The 14,310-nt window shown below is 39.4% G+C and overlaps 1 protein-coding gene across 19 annotated transcripts in view; it reads left to right on the top strand.

Annotated features, from left to right (window-relative positions):
* CDC14B (cell division cycle 14B) overlaps positions 1-14,310 on the top strand; it is a 116,778-nt gene that overhangs the window by 93,817 nt on the left and 8,651 nt on the right. For 5 of the 19 annotated variants that reach the window (XM_060200478.1, XM_060200492.1, XM_060200491.1 and 2 more), the window contains exons 13-14: positions 2,807-2,923; positions 8,291-8,560. The exons of 1 other annotated variant lie outside the window; for it this stretch is intronic. In XM_060200478.1, the coding sequence (XP_060056461.1) occupies positions 2,807-2,923; positions 8,291-8,456 (283 nt within the window). In that variant the 3' untranslated portion in view covers positions 8,457-8,560. Of the gene's footprint in view, positions 1-2,806; positions 2,924-5,584; positions 6,310-8,290; positions 8,561-8,678; positions 12,666-14,310 lie in introns of those variants that run through there. 13 more of the 19 variants (XM_060200493.1, XM_060200484.1, XM_060200494.1 and 10 more) reach the window with 9 other exon arrangements.

The following is a 14,310-nucleotide window of genomic DNA, read 5'->3' as shown; positions in this document are numbered from 1 at the left end:
CTGGCTTCTGTAATTGCTTCCCCACTGAACATGGGCATTGGCAGGTTGATCCATACTCCCAGCCTGTCTCTCTCTTTCCCTAGTGGGGCAGGCCTCTGGAGAGGTGGGGCTCCAGAACACGTCGATGAGGTCATCTGTCCAGTGAAGTCAGGTTGGCATCATGGTAGTATCTGCAACTTGGTGGCTGAAAAAGTATTAAGATATAAAGCAGAACAAATCATTTAATAATCAGAAATTTAAAGGTAAGACGATAGCAAATGAGACTTGGGTCTCCGTTTTGGAAAAAGCTACTAAGTCTATTTTAGATTTATTCCAAGGGGCCCATGACTTTACTAATTTATGCCTGAACTCGACAATTAACATGCAGGTGGGCCAAAGGTATTATCTGGGGACATGGTGTCAGAGTTGTAAATAGGACTAGAAAGCTGCATCAGGGAAGAGAGTAGCTCCCAATTATGGGGAAAGTAAACAGATATTGTTAACTGTAAACCCCATTAATTTGATCACAGTTGTCTATGCTTTGGGCCATAAGTGACTTCAGCTGAAATCAGCTGAAAACTAGGCATGGTGTTTTTTTTTTTTTTTTTTTTTCTCTTTCTTTCTTTATTTCTTCCTTCTTTTTTGCTTTGTTTTAAATAAAGCCAACAGCAGGAATTTCATTTTCTCTTTTTCCGTAAGAGAAGTTAAGTACCAAAGCCTTGCTGAGTGGGTGAGATAGCCATTGACAACAATGTCTACACCAAACTCTGGGCTAGCCTTCAGAAATAGCAGTATAAGCATTCATGGTTTGCATTTGTTTTTTTCCTTTATGAAAAACCATACATTCATATCCTCAGCAGAAACTACATCTTACTCCTTCACTTTATACTATTAGAAAGAACTTGAAGATCCTTAATTTGAGATGTAGCATTTATATGCCAGGGTGTTTGGTACTGCTGTTGACCATACAACTATGTCCGTGTAGATTTTTCTGCTTTGCTAGAATGTTGAACATTTAAGGTAATAAAAACCCATAAGAAGTCCTGAATTGGAGGCCAGGTGGTGGCCGGTGGTGCACCTAGTTGAGCGCACATGTTACAGTGCTCAAGGACCCAGGTTCAAGCCCCTGGTCCCCACCCGCAGGGGGAAAGCTTCACAAGTGGTGAAGCAGTGCTGCAGGTGTCCATTTCTCTTCCTCCCCTATCACCCCCTTCCCTCTCAATTTCTGACTGTCTCTATACAACATGTATAAATAAAAATTTTAAAAAGGATACCTTTAAAAAAAAAATCCTGAATCCAGCAAAGGTTTGTTTATCCATTGAGATTGAAGGTGGTTTCTTCCTAAGACTTTCAGAAATGCTGCATAACGTGAAATGAAAGGATAGGAGCTACCGTTCTCTCCCCACCTGGTACTTTAAACCCATTGGTCTCCAAGAACTCCAGACTTGTATCCAGTACATTACCATCTATTAGGACTTAGGGGCATATGACAGTTTTACTAAATGTTGTATATAATGTAGCTTGAGGACACTAGATTGTAGAAACCTACAAATCTTTATTACATCTTTAAGAACCTTACTTTTTTTTTTTTTAAGCAAACATGTCAATAACATGGGCAGAAAAAAAATAGAGCCACTAATTTAGTTATAATGATAATAGTTTTTTAGTTTGAGTTGGGTTCTTATATGGTCTTGTCAGCTGTCTCATCTATGTGTTCTAGGATAAGGAAACTTTTTAAATTTCCTTATTGGGGTATTAATGGTTTACAATCGACAGTAAAATACAGTTGTTTATACATGTGTAACATTTCCCAGTTTTCCACATAATGGTACAACCCCCATTCGGTCCTCCTCTGCCATCATGTTCCAGTTCCTGAACCCTCTCCCCCAACCCTTAGTGTTTTTCCTTTGGTGCAATACACCAAGGAAACTGTTTTAAGTCAGTGGTTTTTTTTTTTGTTTGTTTTATTTTTTCTTACATGCAACTAAAAGTTGATTGTATTTATAAATATATCTGGGTGCCCAGTTCAGTGGTTGAGTCATGTTTCTTGAGTTGCACTAGAAATTTTATGTTGTTTTCACCATGCCCAGTCAATGATGAGTTAAAGTAGTGCCTTCTTATGAGCCAGATGTGTTCTGTGTAGGGCTTATCTGATTGTGTTCTCTTTGGCTCATAAATTTGTCTCCTAGACCATTGAATCCCATAAGCATCAGTTCCTTGAGTATTTTTGAAATTTAATGCAAGTTTCACAAAATTTTAATGGTTTCATATTACTGAAATTAAAAGAGTGAGTAGTTATGATCCAGACAAACTCAACTTTGCTTGAAAATGTTTTTTAAGTGTTGAATTGCTATGTGAGATTGCTATTGGTTTGGTATTATCTACTTTCATCTCTGAAGAGTGAATATATTGCATATTTATACTCTTTAGACTTGGGTTTGGTTGTTTGTTTTGTTTTTTTAAATAAATGATTCCTTGTTTTTATAACTAAAGTTCTAACAATTTGCTTTTACTTTGGGCCACAAAGATTTTGTTTTACGGACTGATTTCCTTGGTATGGAAACTGTTTAAACTACCAGGTTTTCATTTTTTGAAAGTAAAGCACTATGGTTATCTTTGTGTAACCTGCACTAGGAAATGATGCTTCTTTTCAAAAGACCTTGATATCAAATATGTTTCGGGTGTTTCTAGCAAATGTGTGGATGGAAAAAATCCTGCTGTTTCTCAATAGAAGAATTTGCACAAGAGTGCAAAAATGCCTTGCTCTGTCAAATGTTTGAAAACTGTTTCAGCAAATATAATCTTTATTTTTTCCAACTATTTTCAGAGTTATTCTTCAGTCCAGTGTTCAGAGCTGTAAAACATCTGAACCTAACATTTCTGGCAGTGCAGGCATTACTAAAAGAACCACCAGATCTGCTTCAAGAAAAAGCAGTTTAAAAAGGTGAGAAAAGAATCCTACTCATCTGAAAAGTTGCAAGCATGGGTTTCCCAGTTTTCTGTTCTGGAGACCAAAATGAAGATAGGAGAAAGCAGAGTCCCAGAATCAAATGTGTCCGACTATTTTATCATCTGAGAAAATATGGACTGTTGTAATATATTGTTTTGGTTTTCGGAGGTGGTTCTCTGCACAGGAAAATGTGAGCATATTATATTTAGAAGTTCTTAAATTATGAATTTCCAAGGCTCTGTCAAGTCATGAAGGAAGTCTTTTCTGTATTTGTATCAGATATAGCACAATCACTGGAAAATTCAACTACAAATAAGTGATGGAAATAGGAGAGCTGTAATCAGCTTGGTATCTTTTTTTTAACCTAAGGACTATCCTCTTGGCCATAGTCCATACACAAGGGTACTCATTTTTGTATTCTGAGCCTAGAATCATTCACTTCCTTCTTTACTAACATCCTTTTGCCAAGAGACATGCTCTGTGACCCCCAGATACATTGCTTACCGTTGCCTTTGGATGTTCACCATGAACAGAAGGTACATGGTCCATCTTTAAGCCACTTACTACCCTCTTAGAAATGGAATGTATTTCATTTATTTATTTTTATTATTGCACAGAGACAGAGAAATTGAGAGGGGAGTGGGAGATAGAGAGAAGGAAAGAGACAGAGAGACACCTGTAGCACTGTTTCACCACTCGTGAAGCTTTGTCCCTGCAGGTGGGGACCAGGGACTTGAACCCCAGTCCTTGTGCACTGTAAGGTGCGTATTTAGCCAGGTGCACCACCACCTGACCTCTGTAGACACCCTTTCATGTGTCTATACCTAGTGTTGGTGACCCATGCGGCCCAGATCATTGGGTCCTATGCTCAGGGCACATTGTCTGACTGAGTATCTACTACAAGCAACCCAAAGACACCTGGAATCAACAACTTTTAAATCCATTTCCTTTTTCTCGCTGCTACAGCATTCTGAAGACGTGTCTAGTGTACCTAAATCTGACATGGTCAGTATTTCTTTAATATTCTTCAGAAGTAGAATTAAATAAATAAATAAATAAATAAATAGTCTTCTCAGAGGGTACTTCCAGACCCATCAGAGAGCTCTGTTTTGTTTTTCTAACCGAATTTTTAGTTCTTCCATGTTTTACCTTTGTTGATTCTTTTGTATACTTTCACCTTCATGAGAGTGGAACGCATGTACAAAGCATCTGAAAACTGGGCATTGACTAATGATTTTTTATCATTTCAGCATTTCATTAGAAAAGTATCACAGACTTATCCTCTTTTTTATTTAATTCCACTTCTGAAGAATGTTAAAGAAATACTGACCATGTCAGATTAAGATACACTATACATATCTTCAGAATGCTGTAACAGTGAGAAAAAGGAAATGGATTTAAAAGTTGTTGATTTGGGAGTTGGCGATAGCACAGCGGGTTAAGTGCAGGTGGTGCAAAGCACAAGGATCGGCATAAGGATCCTGGTTCAAGCCCCTGGCTCCCCACTAGCAGGGGAGTCGCTTCACAAGTGGTGAAGCAGGTCTGCAGGTGTCTGTCTTTCTCTCCTCTGTCTTCCCCATCTCTCTCCATTTCTCTCTGTCCTTAAAAAAAAAAAAAGGTGTTCATTTAGGCCTAATAGATATTAATCATTAATTTTGTGTTGACACCAGGGTTATCTCTGGGGCTCAGTGCCTGTACAACAAATCCACTGCTTCTAGTAGCCATCCCTCCCCCTTTTTTCTTTCCCTTTTTATTTGATAGAACAGACAGAAATTGAGAGAGGAGAGATTGGTAGAGAGGATTAGAGAAAGAGAGACACCTGTGTACTGCTTCCCCGCTTGTGAAACTCCCCCCCCTGCAGGTGAGGACCTGGGACTTAGATCCAGCTGCTTGCACATAGTAACGTGTGCTCAACGGGAAGCATCACCACCTGGCCCCTTTGAGTCATATTTTTAATGAAAATGTCATGAGCTGGATAGAATGCTCATGAAGCAACAATAAAAAGATACACTCCGGGCCAGGTGGTAGTGCAGGGGGGTTACACAGAGACTGGCACCATGATCCTGGTTCAAGCCCCGGGCTCCCCACCTGCAGGGGCTGGGTCACTTCACAAGTGGTGAAGCAGGTCTGCAGGTGTCTTTCTCTCCCACTCTCTGCTTTCCCCTCCTCTCTCGATTTCTCTCTGTCCTATGTGACAACAATAGCAATAACAAAAACAACAAGGGCAACAAAATGGCCTCCACGAGCAGTGGATTCCTAGTGCAAGCACCGAACCCCAGCAGTACCCCTGGAGGTAAATCAGTCAATTAATTTAATTTAATTAAGTTTTTTTTTAAAAAAAAAGATCCACATCTAAAATGTATAAAGTTAATACTCTAGTTCTGTAACTGGACAATATACTTTGTATATTATACTTTGTATATTGTAGGACAGTAGAGTTGTTGTTTTTTTTTTAAATCATTTTCTTTAAACTTTTCTCAGTAAATGGGAGCAGGGAAGTGAATTAAATTATTGAAAATATCAATAGATACCTACAGTTGGTATATCAATTTAGACATGTTTCAAATGGATATGCTACTTTCTGGTATAATTGCTTGGGTTTCTATTACAGTCAAGTCTTTCTTCCACATTTAATTCTGCTGTTTGCTTTTCTAGATTGAGCTCTTCAGGTTTCAGAGAATAGAATCCAGGAGGTGGAACTGCATATACCCAGACACCATGTTCCTTTGTGGGATGGACTATGTATGGGTGGTTTTTCTGTCTAGGTCTTGTTAAGTGATCTAAGCTTGTACTTCTCAGCAGAGGTGCTTCCTGATGGCAATGAATGCCTGCCTAAGGTCCCTGGATCAGATGCCTTCAGGGGTGTGAGATAGAGTTCAAACTGAATAAATGAACTAATATTGAAATGGCCCAAAGCAGTTTCCAGGCATTTTGGATAGTGCTAAACACCAACAGATCTTTTAAATTCCAATAGGGCTCTTAGAGATAAAAAGGGGCAAAGAAGTAAAAGAGTGAGTGTTGAAACTGGTTGTTTTCACAATGAAATTGACTACCACCCTCTATGCAGTGTCTCTTTACATTGGGGTGGCGGGTGGCAAACCGAGGACGCTCTGGATGGTACTTAACTTCACACACTGTGAGCCAGTTGCAGTAACATGCAAGTTCCCTCCCTACTTCTACAAAACAATGGAAATCAAGGCAGACAAGCTCCATAGCATTTGTCCTTCTGAATAACATTCATTTTCAGTTGGAGTATAATGAGGTAGTTAACATTTATACATAATATAAAATTATTGAGGGTGATCGAGCAGTAGTGCAGTGGCGCAAAGCGCAAGGACCGGCGTAAGGATCCCGGTTCGAGCCCCCAGCTCCCCACCTGCGGTGGGGGGGGGGGGTCACTTCACAGGCGGTGAAGCAGGTCTACAGGTGTCTATCTTTCTCTCCCTCTCTCTGTCTTCCCCTCCTCTCTCCATTGCTCTCTGTCCTATCCAACAACGACGACATCAGTGACAACAATAAAACAAGGGCAACCAAAGGGAAAATAATTATTGAGTAATTTAAAAATATGCAGTAGAAAAACTTTAAATTGCAGAACACAACAAAGTTTGTAAAATATCCTTTGAGTATACTGTTAGACCTTCTCTTTTGCAGGTTAATGTTCAGTCGTCATCATCATCTCTCTCATGCCATAGGAACTTGATCTTACAATTCTATATTCTATTCTAAAAGGCTCCTGACTGAAGATCTCACCCATGCTCACTTTCCTACATTTTGGCTCTTCTGATTTTTCCCTCCTTTGGCAGTTTACTGAGAGGTTCTACTACAACTTTGTAGAAATTATCCAGAAACACATTAAAGGATCAGTTATTTGAAGACAAAATATATGAGATTTATCGTAAGTTCTATTCATTGTTTAGAAGAAGTTCTATTATGTTTCTCCCTCCCATAGCAGGCAATTCTTTCCTCCTATTTTTGTTAACTCCCAGGAGACACAAGGAATCATGTGTGATGTGACAAGCTCCATTCAGCCTAGGGACATGTTGTGTGTCTGGTGACAAAATGGGGTGTCCTAACCTTCAGTGCTGAAGTTGTATGTGGCGGCACTTTCCTGTACCCTATCTTGGCTTCTAAAAATAAAGCTAATAAGTTTCTCTGCCTCCCACTTCCTAGTAGAGCTATAGATCCTATTATTGGTTCGAGCCCATTTTAATGTTTCTCTTTGAAGAATTAATAAATCCAGTGAAGTTTTGGCTAGCTAGAATTGATCTAATTAGATTGAGACTTGCAGCCATCTAATGTGATAAAATTCCATTCAGTTGATGTCTTGATACATTTCACTCATAAAGTGCATGTTTGCTTAGACTTGGGCTTTTTCTTTGGGGTAGCTTTTCTTTAAATTATAGCTTCATCCATTTTCTAAGAATATATATATGTCATGTACACACTTTGTTTCAGCTTCTGTCATTGGGGATCCATCCAGCTGTTCAACCTGCTGAATATTCATTTCTTTGTGGGTATTTTATAGCTAATCATTTATGTTGTGGCAGGAGATAAATGTTTGGGCTTTTTTCTTGGCCTCTGAAATGATGAATCTCTTCACTCACCCTTCAGTTGGGAGCAGCCACAGTTAAGATTTCTTTTTCCTCATTTATGACTTTTGCCATCATCATCTCTGTCACTGCTTCTTGACTGTTAAGAGTCTCACTTCTTGGTTATGTCCCAACAGCTGGACTTTTAATTTCTGTTGTTGTTGTTGTTGTTGTTGTTGTTGTTATGACCATCATTTCCAGAAGTATGTCAGCATAGGATTTCCAGAATGTTTTGTCTAGAAATCATTTTTTAAAAAATATATTGGGTTATCTCCTGATCTTTTAAACTGCTAATCTCCCTTTGAAATTCTAGATTTTTTCCCACTTGGCTCCACCATCTAACCTGAACCTTTAAACTCAGTGCTCTGTCGGACTCTGAAAACTAAACGATCGATTTTGATCAGCTGCTCTGATAGGGTATTGTCACTGTCCCAAGTAAGGTCATCTCAGAAATTGTCTTTTCTCTGAAAGTTGCTAGTTAGTTGAAAGTACAGTATAATAAATTTGGAGAAGGAGAGTGAATACCCGTCAGGGTCTCTTATAACAGAAAAGGGTCCTTCTTAACCGTTCCTTCCTATGTCTGTCAGGAGTGGATCTGGAGCAAGGCCCCTTGCCACTGTGCATGGGGTGGGGGTGGGGGGCAGACCGGGGGTCTGCACTTTGCCAACCTGGAAACTGCTTGAGGTGCCAAGAGCTTTTTCTGTGATTGAATTCTGGCTTTGAAAATAAGTAACATTTCTTTATCTTTTCATTCTTTCCACTTTTTCCACAGCCTGATTCCTCAGAGGGAAAGAAAGAAAAGGAATGCTTTACAACAAATGCCCTTAGTGGCTTTATGGTACTCTCATTGCTCTGCTGCTTCTGTCTTCTTTTTGCAAAAACAAAAAAAAAGTTTTCCTGTAGTTTTTCTCTTTTTTTCCATTTTTTTGCAGAACTGAACCTTTTTCTGCTCTGCCTTTCTCTCCTGTTTGTCTTTACTTTATGGTTGATATTGTACCGTCTTTTCCAAAGTATTTGTCATTAAAACATTATGCAAAGTCTACACTTAGCATGTCAATATTTTTTACTATGTTGCCTTCCTTGTCTTTAATAACTTCTTATGGGATACTTCAAACCTTCCTGGTAAAAATCATTTTTTTCTTTTTCCCCCTCTTCTGTAGTCCCGCCATTTCAAGGACTAAAACTGTCTTACGTTAAGTAGAAACCCGTCACCAGAATTGAAGGAAGATCCTAGGAGCAGAAAACTACAACAGGACTTACTAGCACAATTTTTTTTGGATACAAACAAACAAAAAAGCCTTAGCTGCTTTTCCACCTAAGAAGTTTATTCAATGAAGAAAATGTCCATTGGAGTTTCAGTAATTGCATTTAATGTGGGTGCGAGTGAATGACTTGAAGAAGGCCCAGCTCCCCTTTGTAGAAATGTCTAAATTTACAAAGAAGCTGTTGTAAATTTAGTCTCAGGTGTAAATACGGAAGTCCTTGGTTATCGAGAGCGTTAAAATAGTCCGTGTGGTACATGTGTGAGCCTGTGATGGCAATCATTGTAGCTGCTGGCCTTCAGAAGAATTGAGGATCTGATGGAGGCCTTTTATGTATTTGTTTTCTGTTCACCCTGTGTCAAAATTTATAAAGGTAAAATAAGTCTGACTAAAATAGTACTTTCCACAATGTGATGCTATTTGGTTTAATCATCTTCGTGTTAATGTTTGTAATACTGTTCTAGTGTGAACCTCTGTCAAGTACCCAGGCTGCTTCCACCAAAGAGTGCATTATTAACAAGAATCTGTGAAAACTTAAAAAACAAAGACTGTAGAATGTTATGATATGAAGTGGTACTTTGATAACCTAAAACTAGCAAGAGAATATTAATGGTGACTTTAGAAGACTCAGGAAGACAAACAGATTTCAGAGTTAGAAGATTGCCAAGACCCTTTTATGTCATTTAACTGACTCAAGACTACCTACAGTTAGTTTGGTTCCCCAGCCATGCAAATTAAAATCGTATTTCTTTCCATACATGGTGGAAAAACACTGTTGGTGTTTTTCCTTGTAGACAGTGAATCCAAATAATGGTGACTCTTCTTGTTTGTTTTAAGAAAGAGTTACTACTTTATCCATTGTTTCCATGTAGTATTGTGGATTTTACTGTTCTTTTGTGATCGGCATAATATCATTTACACACAGTTTGATTTTTTGTGTGTGTGACAGTTATTTACACATCTGAATTTTAGTTGTTTGTAAATAAAAAATCTCACTGTTGCCTTTGGGTTAGGGACTATGACTAGTAACTTTGTAGAGTGCCTTCTCCCTTTAACCCTACTGAAACACAGCAGAGTCTATGATATAAAACAACCACACACAAAAAAGTTTATTTGCTGCTAAGGAAAGAAATGGGGCCCCAAATAAAAGAATATTTCGCAATATCCTTAACTTTTATAGTAAGAAATGGCTATATTGGGAGTCAGGCAGTAGTGCAGCGGATTAAGCGCACATGGCGCAAAGTGCAAGGACCGGCATAAGGATCCCGGTTCAAGCCCCCGGCTCCCCACCTGCAGGGGAGTCGCTTCACAAGCGGTGAAGCAGGTCTGCAGGTGTCTCTCTATCTTCCCCTCTTCTCTCCATTTCTCTCTGTCCTATCCAACAAGGGCAACAAAAGGGAATAAATAAATAAATATTTAAAAAAGGAAAATATATAATAATAATAATAAAAGAAATGCCTATATTAATTATTGTTAACTAATGTTCACCTAACCTAGCGTGGAGGGTGGAAGGGTATAATATGGAAGGACAATAGAATATTAAGCAAATGACTTCACATTACTTCTCCCCCCACAAAAAAAAAAAAAAAAGGACTGTAGGTAGTTCTATTTTTAAAACACTGCCTTTCAACAAAATTGTGAAGAATAAGAAATCAGTTAGTGCAAAGAGTTATTTGGAAGGCCCTAACTCCATTTTGGAATTTGTTGTCGTGGAGTGAATTATAAGGTTGACGGAATCTGAGGGGAGATGGCCAGGCAGGCCTTCCCTCTAGGCCCAATGAGAGTTGAGTCACACCAGCTTTTAAATAGTGGAGACTCAGAAAATATCAGTGTTTTTTCATCCTTGGAAGCAAACAGAAACTAAAATCTTCTTGTCTGAGGGAAGAGGGCTCTTCAGTAAGCTTTGGGTAAGAGGAGAAACATTCCATTTTTCTGTGTTGTGCTGGGAAACAATACTGAATGTTCAGATTGTACCCAGGCATAAAACGTTGACTTCTCAGGGCAACTCTTCTCCCCTTACATTTTTAAAGGCTATCTCCTACATTAAGAATCCAGGTAGTTCTGAAAACTTCCATCTGAACCATTCTTGATTTGACTTTGTCCTATATCCAAATGATTACACATGTTGTCTCTTTTTCATGTGTCACATAAGCAACTTGGTCTTGACCAAGAGTGAAAAAGTTGGCTTTCAATGTTAACCCCACCAATTTTTTCTTTTCCAAATTGCCTTTTCTTGTTGGCTGATTATTTCCAGCTAAAATTGCTATCACTGTGGCTCTTTCCATAAACACTTTTCCCCCCCCTGTTAGCAGGTTCACTCACTGAATTCCTTTGTCAAAGGGAACTGAAGATTTGATAAAGTGACATTTCTTGGAACACAAGTAGGACTCAGGCTAATGTTTCAGATGCATTGCACAGCACACTGTTTTTAACTTAAGTTTCTGGGTCTGGTTGATAGAAAGTTCTTCCTGCTATGAATAAATGTGGACCTTCCCCCTCCCACACACACCCCACACCCAGAATCTTCTCTGAGTCTAACCTGGGAGTCTTCATTATAGAATATGAAGCGGGGTATATGAGATGGAGAGTGTCTATTATCTTAAGAGCCTTAATGAACATTGAAAGTATACCAAGATAATTTCCACTCAAATTAAAATGACAAATGTTAGGAAGATTGTTAGAGTGCCCTTGAAGCTTTTGGAGGCAAATGATGAAGGATCAGGGTCAGTCCAGAGGAAGAGTGTCTGCAAAACTGGGTACCAGGGAGTACAGTCTTCTGTTTTATGATTCGAAAGGGAAAATGGAATCTCTCTTACCTGGTGGCAAGAGAGAGTCTGTCCCTGAGCAGCTGCCTCACTGGTGATAGGCCACCAGTCAAGTAGAGCTGCTTCCTAGCAACAGGCTACTCTTTGGAGTCTGGAATTTTTCTGCTCAGAACTTGATTCTCTTAACCTAACGCTCACTCTTCTCCCTGCCCTAGCCCTCACAAGGGTAGTTTCTACCTCTTTTCTTGGCCCAAACACATTTCAGAGGAGTTTTCTGGTGTTTCACGGGGCAAAATGTTTGCACTTGGAGCTAGATGTCCAGTGAGTGTGTGGTGGGGACCAGCAGTTGCACTGGGGGGCTCCTGCCAGTAGTCCCTGGAGCCTTCCCTTTGCTTCACCATTCATGACCAATGAGCAAGGTACTCTGCTATACCAGTTGTTTTAAATTTAGCTTAGCCACTTCTCGTACATTTAAAAAAGAAAAAAGTGAATTATATTCTAGAAAGCAATGTTCATCCAAAAAAAAGTTATAAACACTTTAGTTCATTCACAGTTAATTTTTTCACTGAGGCTGTCTTGGTGAAGCTAATTCCTGTTCTTCTGTGTCTCCCAGATCTGAGTATTCTCCATGCTGCCAAGAGGAAATACTATAAATGTGTTTAAAAGACTGGACCATTATCTATACTGTGTAGGAAATGACCTCCTTAGTTGCCCAGTAGAATTAACAGTCAAAAGACTTGTTCACCTGATTATAGTATTATAGTTTTATATTAACTGCAAACTTTTATCTAACCTGCACTCATGTACAGATTATGAAAAGTTTTAAAAATGTAACTGATTAATCAGTACTTGATCTGTTGTCCCAATTTTTTATTGAAATGTATATTTCTAATCATTTTATAAAGCTCAGAGAACTGGTTGACTGGATGTTTATTTTCTTGAAAGTATTTTTAAGATAAAGCTTCAACAATGGCCTGTAAACTTTGCATATCTATGTAGTTTGATACATATGTTGTTGCATTTGCAAATCTTGTGTATTGTGACTGGTTTTATACAAAATATTGACTAGTGGGAAGTTGTATAATTATAACCATGCAATTAAAAGTATTAACCAAACTTGGCTTATTGTATTCGGTTGCTGACCATTTGTAATTACAGCTGGCAGTGATTGAAATGGCAAAGTGCATGTCACCTGTATTAATTTGCCAGGGTTGCTTTAGTAAAATGCTATCATCTAGCCAACTCAAAAGAAATGATCTTACAGTTCTGGAGGCAGGAAGTCCGCTATCAAGGTGTTAGTGTGGTCGGTTTCCTTGGATGTCTCTCCTTGCCTTGCTGTGCCCCCACATCGCTTTTCCTCTCCATACCTAGTATTTCTCTGCTTGTACTCCTTTCTGGTTTTTTTGTTTTTGTTTTTTTCTTTTCTTTGTTTTGTTATGAGCTGTTATTTAATTTTGAGATGGGCATAGTGGCCACATGCCTCAAAAGCGAGATGAGCATAGTGGTTATATATAAAAGCTTGAAATCTCTGAAGACTCCTCATTTGGTTTACTAAGAGTGGATACTCATGGATTGACTTATAAACAGTATATACAGCCCTATTTTTTATCTGTAGGCTGTTCTGTCTTAACTTCCTTGAGTATCTATCTGTGCAGTCCCTTCTTAATTGATAGCCTCTTAAAAGCACTGCCCCTTCTGTTTTTTGCCAGTACTCTTTATTTATTTTTTATTTTAAAGGTTATCTCTTATACAACTTTTTTTTTTCCTTCACACAGGCTTCACCACTTTGGGGCAACATTCCCCTCAACTTTTTTTTTTAAGATAGGTGGGGAGAGGGAGGGAAAGATACAATCCCCCAGTGCTGGAATACTCATATGTTCTGCCCATATCCTGGGACTTGAACCTGTTAGGTGCATGGCAATGCAGGTGAGCTACCAGGTGAGCTCTCACCGACCCATAGCTCCTTTTTTTTTTTAAGATTTTTTTTTTCCCTTTTGTCTCGTTACCATCTTTGTTGTGGTTATTATTGTTGTTGTTGGATAGGACAGGGAGAAATGGAGAGAGGAGGGGAAGACAGAGAGGGGGAGAGAAAGATAGACACCTGCAGACCTACTTTACCACTTGTGAAGCGACTCCCCTAGAGGTGGGGAGCTGGGGGCTCGAACTGGGATCCTTACACCAGACCTTGGCTTCGCGCCATGTGCGCTTAACCCGCTAGGCCACCACCCGGCTCCCTTTTTTAAAGATTTTTTTTTAAATCTTTTATTTATTATTGGAAATTGAGAGGGGAGACGGAGATAGGTAGAAAAAGAGACAGAGACACACCTGCAGCCCTGCTTCACTAGTGAAGCTTTCCCTCTTCAGGTGGGGACCAGGAGCTTGAACCCGAGTCTTTGTGTACTGCAATGGGAGCGCTTAATCAGGTGCACCACGACCCCTCCATAGCTCCTTTTTTCCGCCCCCATAGCTCCTTTTTTCTATGACCCCAGTCAGTGGATTAGGTTCCATCCTATGGTCTCATTTTAACTTAATCACCTCTTTTTTTTTCCAAATATTTGATTTGCATCCCTTTTAAAAAGTGGGTTGTCTGGGGGCTGGGTGGTAGTGCAGCAGGTTAAGCGCACATCTCGCGAAGCCTAAGGATCAGTGTTCAAGCCCCCGGCTCCCCACCTGCAAGGGGTGTCACTTCACAAGCAGTGAAGCAGGTCTGCAGGTGTCTTTCTCGCCCCCTGTCTTCCCCTCCTCTCTCCATTTCTGTCCTATCC

This window comes from Erinaceus europaeus, chromosome 10 (genome assembly GCF_950295315.1).
Source record: "Erinaceus europaeus chromosome 10, mEriEur2.1, whole genome shotgun sequence".
Taxonomy (NCBI): Eukaryota; Metazoa; Chordata; class Mammalia; order Eulipotyphla; family Erinaceidae; genus Erinaceus; species Erinaceus europaeus.
Note: the sequence above shows the minus strand (reverse complement) of the source record. Positions and strands in the feature narration are given on the sequence as shown.